Raw genomic sequence first — 12,626 nt, forward strand, 5'->3', positions numbered from 1 at the left:
CGCTTCTCTAGACGTCTCTTCTGGCGTTTCAACTCCCGGAGCTCCTCGTTGAACCATGGAGCTCTACGGGGTCTAGCGCCACGGAGAGGTCGCAAAGGCGCAATCCGGTCAAGGGCCTCTGCTGCAGCCTCGTTCCAGGCTTTCGCAAGAGACTCTGCCGAACTGTGGACAAGTGCCTCTGGTATAACCCCAAGCGCCGTCTGAAAGCCCTCTGGGTCCATCAGGCGTCTGGGGCGGAACATCTTAATTGGTTCCGCCTCCCTGCGGGGAAGGATTGGAGCCAGGAAGTCAAGCCGTAGTAGAAAATGGTCTGACCATGACAAAGGCACTGCTTCTAAGCCCCTTAGTCTCAGACCATTACTCAGTTGCTCGGAAAGGAATACCATGTCGGGTGCGTGCCCCCCCTCATGAGTCGGACCCCGTACTACTTGAGTCAGGTCCATGGCTGTCATGGTGGCCATGAACTCCTGTGCCAACCCAGAGGTTTCGCCGAGTGACGGCAGGTTGAAGTCCCCCAAGACAATAAGTCTGGGGAACTCCACCGCCAACCCGGCTACCTCCTCGAGTAGCACAGGCAGGGCTTTTGACACGCAGCTGGGAGGCAGGTACGTGAGAAATAAGCCCACCTGAACCCCTAGGTCCAACTTCATCAAGAGTGACTCGCAACCCGCAATTTCCGGAGCAATGAGTCCACGTAGGCAAAGGCTCTCCCTGGCTATAATAGCCACTCCTCCCCCCCTTCCCTGGGGTCGAGGTTGATGCCATATCTGAAACCCAGCTGGGCAAATTTCAGAGAGAGGAACACCTCCCTCCGGGCCCAGCCAGGTTTCAGTAATACATGCCAGGTCGGCCTCCTCATCCAGGATCAGATCCCGGATGAGGAGAGCTTTGTTTACCACCGACCTGGCATTAAGCAGCAGCAACCTGAGTCCAGGGCCAGTGTTACACTCATCACCAGTACCCAAGATTGGGCTCACGGAGCCAGAACAAGGGATCGTTATTAAGCAACGGTCCCTCGTTCCCCTGGAACGGCTAACTCCGCGGCCCCCGCCATATCTGCCTCTCCCCAGCAACACAGGAATATTCCGACCCTCTGCCACCCCAGAGATCGATGCCCCATCCCCTCCCGCCTCTTGAGCGTCAGGTGGGCCAAATCTACCATTCATACTCCCACCATTCATCTCATCCATACCGTAACCCCACCCACCCCAGTCATCCCAATCATACCGGCCATTCAGCCCATGCACACAAGTAATTCTGTCCCAGTCATCCATTTAAATTTTAAACCCCCAATACTAAAAATAGATTAAATTTATAACAGTTAAAACAGTAAAAACGCTAATAAATATGTAAAAAATGCAGTTTCCAGTAATTAATTAGTTAAATATTAAACAACTAAAAATATAAAAATATAAAAATAGCTAAGAATAAAATTTAGTTTATTTAGCATGAAGTGAAGCTTAGTTATGCAGCATGAGGCAGTATATTCTGCAATATTGGGACGGTTAGTGAGTCAACAGTGAGTGGGACAGAGGAGGAGCTGCTACGGGACATAGATGACAGTTCATCTTTAAAAATTATATTTTAAATTGAGTTGATTTAAATCAAATCCACTCTGCTTTATATTCAAACTTTTCCTTTTCCAACCAACTAATCTTGGTTGATTAATGGAACTAAACTTGATTAATTTTTAGAGTCTACGGAGAGGGGCGGCATACAAATCTAATTAATAATAATAATAATAATAATAATAATAATAATAATGGTAGGTAGGTAGGTAGGTAGGTAAGTAGATAGATAGATAGATAGATAGATAGATAGATAGATAGATAGATAGATAGATAGATAAGATAGATAGAGGTAAACCAAGAAGTAAATTGTTCGTAGGCTAGGATGGAAAGCAAAAATCCTGAAAATGTAGCAACAGCGAACAATTTCTATGTTGTTTTTCTCCTAAGATTATACAGAAATGACTAAAGATCACTAGGAGTCAATTTTGATTTAACATAGACTTTCCCTGAATCTGATTGCTTCCTCTTTGCCCAGAATATTCTTATCATCCCAAATTCTGTATTCAAGGATCTTCTCTTTTTATAGAAAGATAAATATATTTAAAAAACCTAAATCTAAATTTATCTTGTCAATAGCAAGTAAAAGAAAATGTAATCCGATATTACTGATTATATTGCTGACCCAGAAATATCCACAGGATAGCAGGAAGATAAAAGCAGCATTGCACAGTTGGGGCAAACTCCCACAGCGTTTGTATGTAAAACATGGAAGTGGCAGGCACATCCAAAAGAGATGGAGTTACAACGCAACAGCATGTCACTCTTTTTTATCATTTTGACAAAGCAAAATCCTGAAGACCCTCTTGCTTTCAACTACATTTATTTTTATGAAACATTAAAATCTTGGATATATATCTATTATATTATATTAAATCATATATATAAATACACACATATATATTACACATATACACACACACACACGCACACACACAGAGGGCATATGTTTTTTATGTCGGATCACCCTGGTATATTGAACATGTGATACATACAAAAATATAGTTTCTCCGCTATGAATAAATTAACTGCCTTGAAATGGCCCTGGGTTGGGCCTAGAGGCAAAAAGGAACTGTGACGTTCCTTCAATATACCAGGGTGATCCGACACAAAAAACATATAGCCCCTCCCTGGTACAGAGCTGAAAGGGATCAGATCTAGTGGCCTAGAGGTTCATTCTCTGCCTTACAAGGCAGAAGCTGCCAGATCAAATCCCAGTAAGGGTGTGGCTAGCTGATGAGGCCAGAACAAGGCCAAAATGGTGCCATCCTAGTCTCCCTTAATTTTAAAAATTCAGCAAAAAAACACGTGATATTTAATCTTTAACATGTGATAATTGATTCATTTTCACTGACTAGAACTCCCCAAAACATTACACGCATACGAAAATATCTCCATGCTTATTATTCTAGCTAATTCCTTGAGACAAAGGAATTAACTATTAAGAGCGGTAAATAAATAGTAAGCAACTTGTCTGAAGTCTCAGTGGAGCCACTGATATAACGAAAGCAACAAAACACATAACATTAAACTCCTTTTTAGTAACAGTCTAATCTAGCCATCTCTCTGAGGAATACAAGCTAGTTAAAACTCCATTGACATTCCATATTGTACTTCTGAAAGGACATTTCAACTTTTAGTATCAGTCTCACATCAATAACATAGAAAGAGGAAAGAGTGCATTCCACACATACTAAATGTATTTAATTTAGAATAGAATAACAGAGTTGGAAGAGACCTTGAAGGTCTTCTAGTCAAACACCCTGCTCAGGCAAGAAACTCTATATCATTTCAGACAAATGGTTGCCCAATCTCTTCTTTAAAACTTCAAATGTTGGAGAATCCACAATTTCTGGAGGCAAGTTGTTCCACTGATTAATTGTTCTAATTGTCAAAAAAATTCTTCTTAGTTCTAGGTTGCTTCTCTCATTGATTAGTTTCTATCAATTGCTTTATAAAATATAACTATAAATTTAAAATATATTAAGAGGGTTTTTTTTCTAATCATGTCCATTTTCTGAGTGTACCAGCCAAATGTAATCTAAAGGTCAGTTGACACCACTAGAACAAAAAACTGAAACCCTGATTTAGACATACCAAAGGTCAAAATTTTATGTAGTAAATCAGGGGTCTCCAATCCCCAGCCCGTGGACAAAATGTACCATATTTTTCAGAGTATAAGATGCACCTCCCCCCAAAAAAACCTAAGTGAAAATTTAAGTGTGTTTTATAGACTGAATACGGGCATTTTTGGCCTCTCAGGCCCTCGGTGCATCACGTTTTCGCCCTCCTCAGCCCCGGGAAGCACTCTGCAGTTGTTTTCACCAAAAGAGGACCCATTTTTGGCCTCCCAAGCCCTCCACGTGTCACATTTTCACCCTCCCTGGCCCGCAGAAGGATTCTGTAGGCCAAAAACAGGCATGCTTTGGCAAAAACAGGCCCTGGAGAGCTTCTGGGGCAAGGGAGGCCAAAAGTGCAATACACAAACAGCTTGGGAGCCCAAAAATGTATGAAGGCTTCTGGGGGCTGGGGAGGGCAAAAATGCAATATGCGGATGCCCAAAACTTTTTTTTTTCTTGTTTTCTTCCTGTAAATTTAGGCACTTATTATAGTTCAAAAAATACCTAACATATTGTTATGACTCTGCCCATAACAGCTGGGTTGACAATTTATAAACCAACAAATATGTATTATAACTGAGCTATGTCTGTTTAGCTGAGGTGTGACAGACTGTCATAAGAGGGAGCTAGAGTTCATAGCCTATTTCTCTGTTTTTCTTTGTCTGGATACTCACTTTAATGGCTACTCACTGTTAGGTTTGCTCTGCATTTTCTTTGCAATCTCTCTGTATTGTAGTTATATATCATAACAAAAATATGTTTAGGCATGATATCTTTGTTTACTGATTATGACAAAGACAGACTATGTGCTTGGTGATATTTGGATTGTTATTCTAACTTATTATGTGTATGACTTATGACTGTTTATCTGAATATGTTATTTCTCAAAGTAAACTTTAGTTCAAGTTAGTATCTGTGTGTGGCTGAGTAGTTATTCACAATTAATCTCAATATAAACGTTTCTGTACGTGCACAACCTTGATAAACAAGGATTACTCTGCTCATACATTAATACATATGATACTAATACAGATCTTGCAGATAGAAATACTAACATGCACAGAATCCCCAATAGTTTTTATTGTAGATGAAATGAAATGAAAAAGAACAAATGATATCAACTGTAATAGCTTGATTCACTTGGATCAGAAAGATGTTTAGATAACATCCCCAAATTATTTTCCCTGTCAAGTTCATATAGTTATATGCAATCAGTTTAACATAATCAGGAGATATTAAAATTATCAACAGCCAAATATATCAAATCTAAAGAAATATAACTGCAAGAATAGGCCATTCTCTCATTGCAGCTACAGAGCACTGCACACCAAGACAACTAGACACAAGAACAGTTTTTTCCCGAACGCCATCACTCTACTAAACAAATAATTCCCTCAACACTGTCAGACTTTCTACTAAATCTGCACTTCTATTCTACTAGTTTTCCTCATCATTCCTATCACCCATTTCCTCCCATGTTGACTGTATGACTGTAACTTGTTGCATATATCCTAAGATTTTTATTAATATTGCTTCTTCATTGCTTATTTGACCCCTATGACAATCATTAAGTGTTGTACCACATGATTCTTGACAAATGTATATTTTATTTTATGTACGTTGAGAGCATATGCACCAAGACAAATTCCTTGTGTGTCCAATCACACTTGGTCAATAAAATTCTATTCTATTCTACTCTAAAGGCAAATAAAGGATAAAACGTCATTATTTACCTCTGATAGCAATTTCTTACACAATGTGTTTGGAAATACTAAGTTTTATTGGAGGGGGAAAGTACAGTACATTATTAATATCTTATCCAATGTACAAAAACTGATTGTCCAAGATAACTATGGTAAATTTCTAACAAAGATTCAAAGAGTCCTTGAGCAATATTGCTTGAAACATTATTCTATAGTAGGATAGTAGATTAGGGAGCGCTGTTCTAAAAAAATAAGTACACGCACATACCCAACACAAAATCGTAGTCATGACATATTATTTCCTGATCAAATTTGTGGCAAAGAATTTGAATAAGAGGATAGGCATCTCAATTTTGTTTCCTAACTTTGAACAAAGCATATTTACATATTTCAGAGGGAGTACTATCACAAAGTAGCTGGAATTGAAAAAGACAAATAACCTTGTAAAATGTTTCTTTGAATAACACATTATTTTTGGAAAAAGAAATATAATCCTTCTCTAATTTCCAAGTTCTTTAAGTTTCATGTTCAAATCAGGCCGTAGATTCAGAAATCATTATAAAACGTGTAACCCCGGCTGATATCAGAGGCTAAGCAGGCTTAATTTTGATTAATATTTGTATGGCAGAGTGGCTGGGAATCTGACAGCTATAGGCTAGATTGGGAAGTTGGAAAAAATATGAGAAAGCAAGAACAAATTACTTTCATAAGAAAACTGCAGTCCTAAATAGAAATTGTTCAGAATAACTCAATAGAAAAAGATTGGCCTTTCCATACCAAAATTATTTTTGTCAATCAGCAGTTGATTAAATAATTTCAAAAGAAGTATCAAAAAAGCATTAAGAAAATTTAAGGGCAAACATTGGAAAAAAAGGTATTGTAACCGAATAAATATTTTTTTTTTAAAGGATTTGATTGATCAATCCAGTAATACACTAAGACAGAATAGAGGAACAAACAAAATGTATATATGACATAATAAATATATTTACCATATTTTTAGAGTATAAGATAGACTTTTTTCCTCCCCAAAGGATGCCAAAAATTTGGGTGCATCTTATACTCCAAATGTAGCTTTTTCTAAGCTTTTTTTCCCAGCCTAACTAGATGCTAACGATCTTCCTGGCTTCCTACTCCCTCTTAAGAAGGTTTTTCCAGCCCTAAGTCTTTGCAGGCTTGTTTTCATTCCTACTCCCTCTGTAAAATGCTTTTTTGGCCCTAATGCTATGCTAATGATCCTGGCTTGCACATTTAATTTTAATCCTACTCCCTCCGAAGCAGTTTTTCCTGCCCTAAATCTTTACAGGGTTGTTTTCACTCCTATTCCCTTTGAAAAAAAAAATTAACCAGGGGATAAAATAACGTGCTGAAGCTGAACAGACTAAGGATGCTAGCTAGATGAATACCTGGCAGGTAGATATTTTTTCTCTATTTTCCTCCCCCAAAAGTAAGGTGCATCTTATACTCTGAAAAATACCATATACAGTACAGCCCTTTCCAGACAACTGCATTGGTATGTGGAAATGACCTTAGGAGACAAGGTAAGGGCACTATCAAATAACAAATAGCATACCCCACAGTTGGATAGTAGGTGGAGCAAGACCCCTAGTTTCTCATACAGTAAAGAAAATTGGGGGAATGTGTGTGTGGGAGGGGTATTTTTCAAAATTCAGTCAATATAGTTCTATAATAAAGTAGAACTGACTCATCTGATCATGCTTCCTATCTGGTTGCTCCAACAAGACCAATGTGAAGTGATAGGCATTTTAAAAACATCTGAAAGATGTTATGATAGACATCTAACAAAGAACAGGATCTCCCAAATGATCTTAAAGATTAACCAAGTCTGTAACAATCCCAAGTTATTTAGTGATGTATATATTATTTTTAAAAATCCTTGAACTTGGTTCAATAGCTATTTAGAAGTCAGCACAGTTGCTTCAAATGAGGTGTAACATGACTACAATATAAGCAGGTGTCCCATCCAACAACTTGACTACTACTGCATTCTAAGCAGCTATAATTTGATCGAATGGAAACTCTGCATTCAGCATAATAATCCAAATGCAAGGGTACTGATGTGTAAACATTAGCCTAGGCTGCCTCTGCCCAAGTTGCTATAACAACAATTACTATCCTAACCAAAACTGATGACAGGCAATCTCTGGCTGCAAAGACCACCTAGGCTTCCAATGACAATGATTTCAAACACATGCTCAAACTACTTATCACTTTCTGAAGAAGTGCAACCCCATTTAGAATTCCTATACTCGCCCACATGAGCTCTCCATGTTCTCAAGATTCAAACTGTTTACTATATATACCACCCCATCACTTTTATCCTATTTCAGAACCATATAGTCTCTCCTGTACAAGGAAGGAAGGAAACAAGGAGGGAGGGAGGGAGGGAGGGAGGGAGGGAGGGAGACAGGAAGGAAGGACTGTTTTCGGGGCGGGGAAATTTTTTTTTCTCTTAACATACATTCAAACAACAGTGTACCATCTAATTTTCCATGAATAAAAGGTGGTATTTTGTTAGTAACTAATATCAATTATCAAAAAGTTGCAAAAGGTTTTTTTCTAATTTTGTCATCCAGTTACATTCATTTTCTTTTAATTAAATTCCCTCCTTAATGTTCCTTCAAAAAGTACAACACCAATTATATTTCTAACTTATTAACCATTATGCCAAAGTGCTTCCTTCTTTCTTTATACATTTTTCTATAAGCCAAGAAAACCTTGTATAACCAATCAGGTGTTAACAAAAGAAAATTAAAAACAAAACATATGCATATATGAATTTCAGACTTCTTCCCCATATTGATTACACTTAGCCCCTGAACTACTGACAACCATCTCTAGCAGTTTCATTATAGATTAAATAATAGTGGGGGGGAAGCAATGATACATTATAGATTGTTGCCAGAATTCCAGAAATAACTGCTCTCTCAGATATCCCTGCAAGTAGTAACAGCATAACACAGGTACGGTTATTAAAAGACCAAGCAAGATTAATAACATAACAGTTCCTTTGACTCCACCTCACAAGAAGTACACTACTTGGCTTGGCTGGTTCTACCTCAAACCATGTCTGAACCTATATCAAGGCTCCTCAAGAACATCTATAGCTGCACAAATACAGTACTACTTTTTCAAATAGTGTAATTTCCTCAAAAAAAATGAAGAGAGGGGGGATTTATTATTAGGATAGAAAAAAAAAACCAACCTCTGGTCCTAGAGGGTATATACAGGAATGGAAAAATCAATGCTACCTTCATCAGTCCATCATACAGACATTTTTTCATCTATTAAGTCAAAATTATCAGAAGTCAACACAGCATATGGGAGACCAGACGCATCCTTACCTTACGATTTAAAAAACTGAAATAATCTCATATATTAATCTCATAACCAAAAAGTACTGAATACTTTGTAGTTCGTATGCAATGTACTGAAAGCAACATTCCAGTCAATATCAGTACAAGTGATTTATCCTTGAAGCATTTCACAAATTTATTCCATGCCAAGGTTTTATAAACTGGCTTTATTATTAACACAAAAACCTCTGGCAGATCTGGAAGCTTCTCTGACTTTCTGAGATGTCTTCCAAGAGAAGTGTTAAAAATCTCTTACACGAACCAATATCCAAGACCATTTTTTAAACATTATTACCTGCTTGATACTCACGCTGCAAACAAGAAAGGACTAATTCAAACTCATCCTTTAAATTTATGATCTTTGTTTCTATTACCAAAATGTCCATAGTTTTCAGTGCTCCACTCCTGCAGTTAGAGGAGGGTTTTTTTCAGTCATTCTGATAAATAGCCATAAAGTAGATGATTCCAACAAAACAGACTCTAGTGTTCCTAAACAAGCCAGTGTGCTTTGTTTTTGTTTCTTCTTTAACAACAAACAAAAAAGGGTGTCAAGGTTTTGTCCTAAGATATTCGAAGCAAACAATGAAGCCTACTCAGTTTTTAAAATTAATCTTAGGCAATCCAGTTTTCAACTTCTAAGCATGAAACTTAGAGACAACTAACTATAAAGCCCTACATGGCATCGGACCAGAATACCCCCGGGACCGTCTTCTGCCGCACAAATCCCAGCGGCCGATAAGGTCCCACAGAGTTGGCCTTCTCCAGGTCCAGTCGACTAAACAATGTCGTCTGGTGGGCCCCAGGGGAAGAGCCTTCTCTGTGGCGGCCCCAGCCCTCTGGAATCAACTCCCCCCAGAGATTAGAACTGCCCCCACCCTCCTTGTCTTTCGTAAATTGCTTAAGACACACCTATATCGCCAGGCATAGGGGAATTGAGATATCTCCCCCAGGCTTATATAGTTTTATGTATGGTATGCTTGTGTTGCATGGTTTTTAAATGTTGGGTTTTTAATGTGTTTTCTTTTAAACATTAGATTTGTCACATTGTACGTTGTTTTATTATTGTTGTGAGCCGCCACAAGTCTGCGGAGAGGGACAGCATACAAATCTAATAAATTATTATTAATTATTATTATTTTGTGAAGGGAGGCATCAGGCTAGAGACCAGGAGACCTTGAGTTCTAGTCCTGCCTTAGGCACAAAGCCAGCTGAGGCTAGACACACTCTCTCAGCTCTAGGAAGGAATGAAGGACAAATAATTTCCAGAAAACCTTGCCAGGAAAACTACAAGGGCCAAGCATGACCAGAAATCAACTCTGACTCAAAGACATGCACAAACGCAAGCACCTGTGCCCACACAAGCAAACAAAAACCATTAAACTACTATTTCATGGCACTGCTTATGACTGAACAACCTTTTCCTTAGCCACAGCCTATTTTAAACAAACAGATGACAGCTTAGACACAGAACATTCACAGTACAGTACTTGCCATGGCTTTTCAGGTATTTATAACAGACTGTTCATCTCCCTTCTTTATCATTTTTTAAGACTGGACAAACCAGTGAAAATAAAATTACAAATTTCTTGGGCAGGGATGGATTTAGCTTTGAATATTAGCCTAGAGCAGTGTTTCCCAACCTTGGCAACTTGAAGATATTTGGACTTCAACTCCCAGAATTCCCCAGCCAGCTGGCTGGGGAATTCTGGGAGTTGAAGTCCAAATATCTTCAAGTTGCCAAGGTTGGGAAACAATGGCCTAGAGTTTAGCCTGGAAGTAAATTCCATTGCAAATGGTAATTTGTTTTGATGACGTCCCTCAATTATTTAATTTATTTATTCGATTTTTCTTTTAATGCCGCCCTCCTTAGATTCAGGGGTAGCTTACAACATGTTAACAATAGCCCTTTATAACAGAGCCAGCGGATCGCCCCCACAATTACCGCAAAATACCTAACTACAGACAACTCTTTGAAGATTAAAATCCTGAGGGATTGCACCGTCTGCTCCGATATCTCTCCCACGGCACCTTAACGTACCCAAACTGATAGGAATAACATCAGAAAGATCACAAAGAGGGAGGAGTGCGGAATCGCGATATATTTTCGCAGTTTTAAAAAATGTAAAGAAAAAAAGAAGGACGCGCCGGATCCCTGGTTGCCTTGTTCAGCTGGGAGGGGAACCTGCTGCTCTCTGTGCACACCGACGACGCAACGGGAAGGGAACCCATTGTTGTGAGCCGCTCCGAGTCCTCGGAGAGAGGCGGCATACAAATCTAATTAATAATAATAATGATGATGATGATGATGATGATGATAACAACAATAACAACAACAACCCAAATATTCATTCTTTGCAAATCGGCGAGTTTAAGAATGGGAGCAAAGCAAGGGCAGATCACTAGTAACGGGCGAGCAAGGGGCCACAGAGCCGTCTTTACTCCTTCTTACGTTTTGGTTCCCGCAAAAGGCTTTTTTCCGCCTCGCCCCAAACCGGCGCGCCTACTGCACTGCAGGAACAAGGGACTCCGGCGGGAAATGGCCGTAAACGGGGTCGCCGAGGGAGAAGCCGAAAGAGGAAGAGGGTTGCCCGCGATCCCGGTCCCGTCATAAAGCAGCGTCGTCGGGGAGGGTGATGGGGGTTGAGTGGGAAAAGACGGGGAGGAAAACGCGCGCGCGGCATCCTCTTGCACGGGAAAACTCTCCGGGGTAGCGGAAGGTTGCGGCGAGGCGGGCAACAGCGCGATCCGGCTACACGGTCGTCGTCGTCGTTGCCCCCCCCCCCCCCCCGTGGGAAGCCACGGAGCACAAGAGCGCAGAGACGGAGGGGGCGCGATGAATCGACCCCAACGCCCGGAAGCCTCCCTCGCAATCTGAAGGCGGGAAAGGCTCCAAAGGTGCCTCCGGATCCCGCCGCCGCCGCCGCCGCTTTTGTCTTGTGCCGGCTTCGCCTCCAGAAAGCCCCAAGGTGACACACACACACACACATCTCGGGACGCTCACCTGGCACCTGCAGACGATGTCCGCGTCCTGCGCGAGCAGATCCACCACTTTGCCCTTCCCTTCGTCGCCCCATTGTGCTCCCAGGACCACAGTGACTAGGTTGCCGGGATGCCGGGCGGCGCTCCCTCCATTAGGGATGGTGGTGGCGGCGGCGGCGGACGCGGAGCCGCTTTCAGACATGGCTCCCGCAAGCGACTGTTGCTCCCTCCTCGTTTGCAAGGCACATGCGGGGAGGCGAGGAGGAAACGGCTCGGCCGGCGAAGGCGCCTTCTTCCCCGCCTTCTCATACAGAAGGTAACACCGTTGCCGCATCCGACAACCCGCGCCGCCCGCCGCCTATTGGTCATTCTTCGATAGCCCTCTTGTACGCGGGCTCCAGAGACCCGCCTCCTCATCTGCATAACGTGAAAAGGATGCCGCTTCATGCCCATATATAGAAGACGGGACTACGCTGCCCATAGTTCTATTGGGCTAAACGTCGCCGCGGGTCATCCTGGGAAGCGTAGTTGCTGTTCGGAGTGCTCGGATGGGAAAGAACGGGATGGATGGGGCTACTGAGGAGCCATTTGCTCCGTTTTTAGGAAGCCTGCTCAGTCTAGGATAGCAAAAAAAAAAAAAGCGGGAGTAGTTTGGCAGCATCTTTCCAAAATGCGTTTTTCATTTCATCGGATGCATGACTTGGCTGATGGAGGATTCTGTTGGGAAGGGAGGGCAAGGTTTGCCTTGTGTGAAAATAGGTTGGGTAAAATTACAAATGCGTTATTGGTTAACGAGTGTTTGTTGTGAGTTCTGTTCAAGTCTTGTTTTTTTCTCTCTTGGAATTCTGTAACAGAGTTCCATAGGAATTTGAAATGTAA

At 40.9% G+C, this 12,626-nt stretch overlaps 1 protein-coding gene across 1 annotated transcript in view; it reads right to left on the bottom strand.

Annotated features, from left to right (window-relative positions):
• Window positions 1-12,200, bottom strand: part of ADSS2 (adenylosuccinate synthase 2) — a 39,550-nt gene extending 27,350 nt beyond the window's left edge. Inside the window, 3 exon segments of the mRNA XM_070734050.1 lie at window positions 11,770-12,063; window positions 12,065-12,088; window positions 12,090-12,200. Of these exon segments, the coding sequence (XP_070590151.1) occupies window positions 11,770-12,063; window positions 12,065-12,088; window positions 12,090-12,200 (429 nt within the window).
• Window positions 12,201-12,626: the final 426 nt, after the last annotated feature.

The sequence above is a fragment of the Erythrolamprus reginae genome, chromosome 1 (assembly GCF_031021105.1).
Source record: "Erythrolamprus reginae isolate rEryReg1 chromosome 1, rEryReg1.hap1, whole genome shotgun sequence".
In the NCBI taxonomy this organism is placed as follows: domain Eukaryota; kingdom Metazoa; phylum Chordata; class Lepidosauria; order Squamata; family Dipsadidae; genus Erythrolamprus; species Erythrolamprus reginae.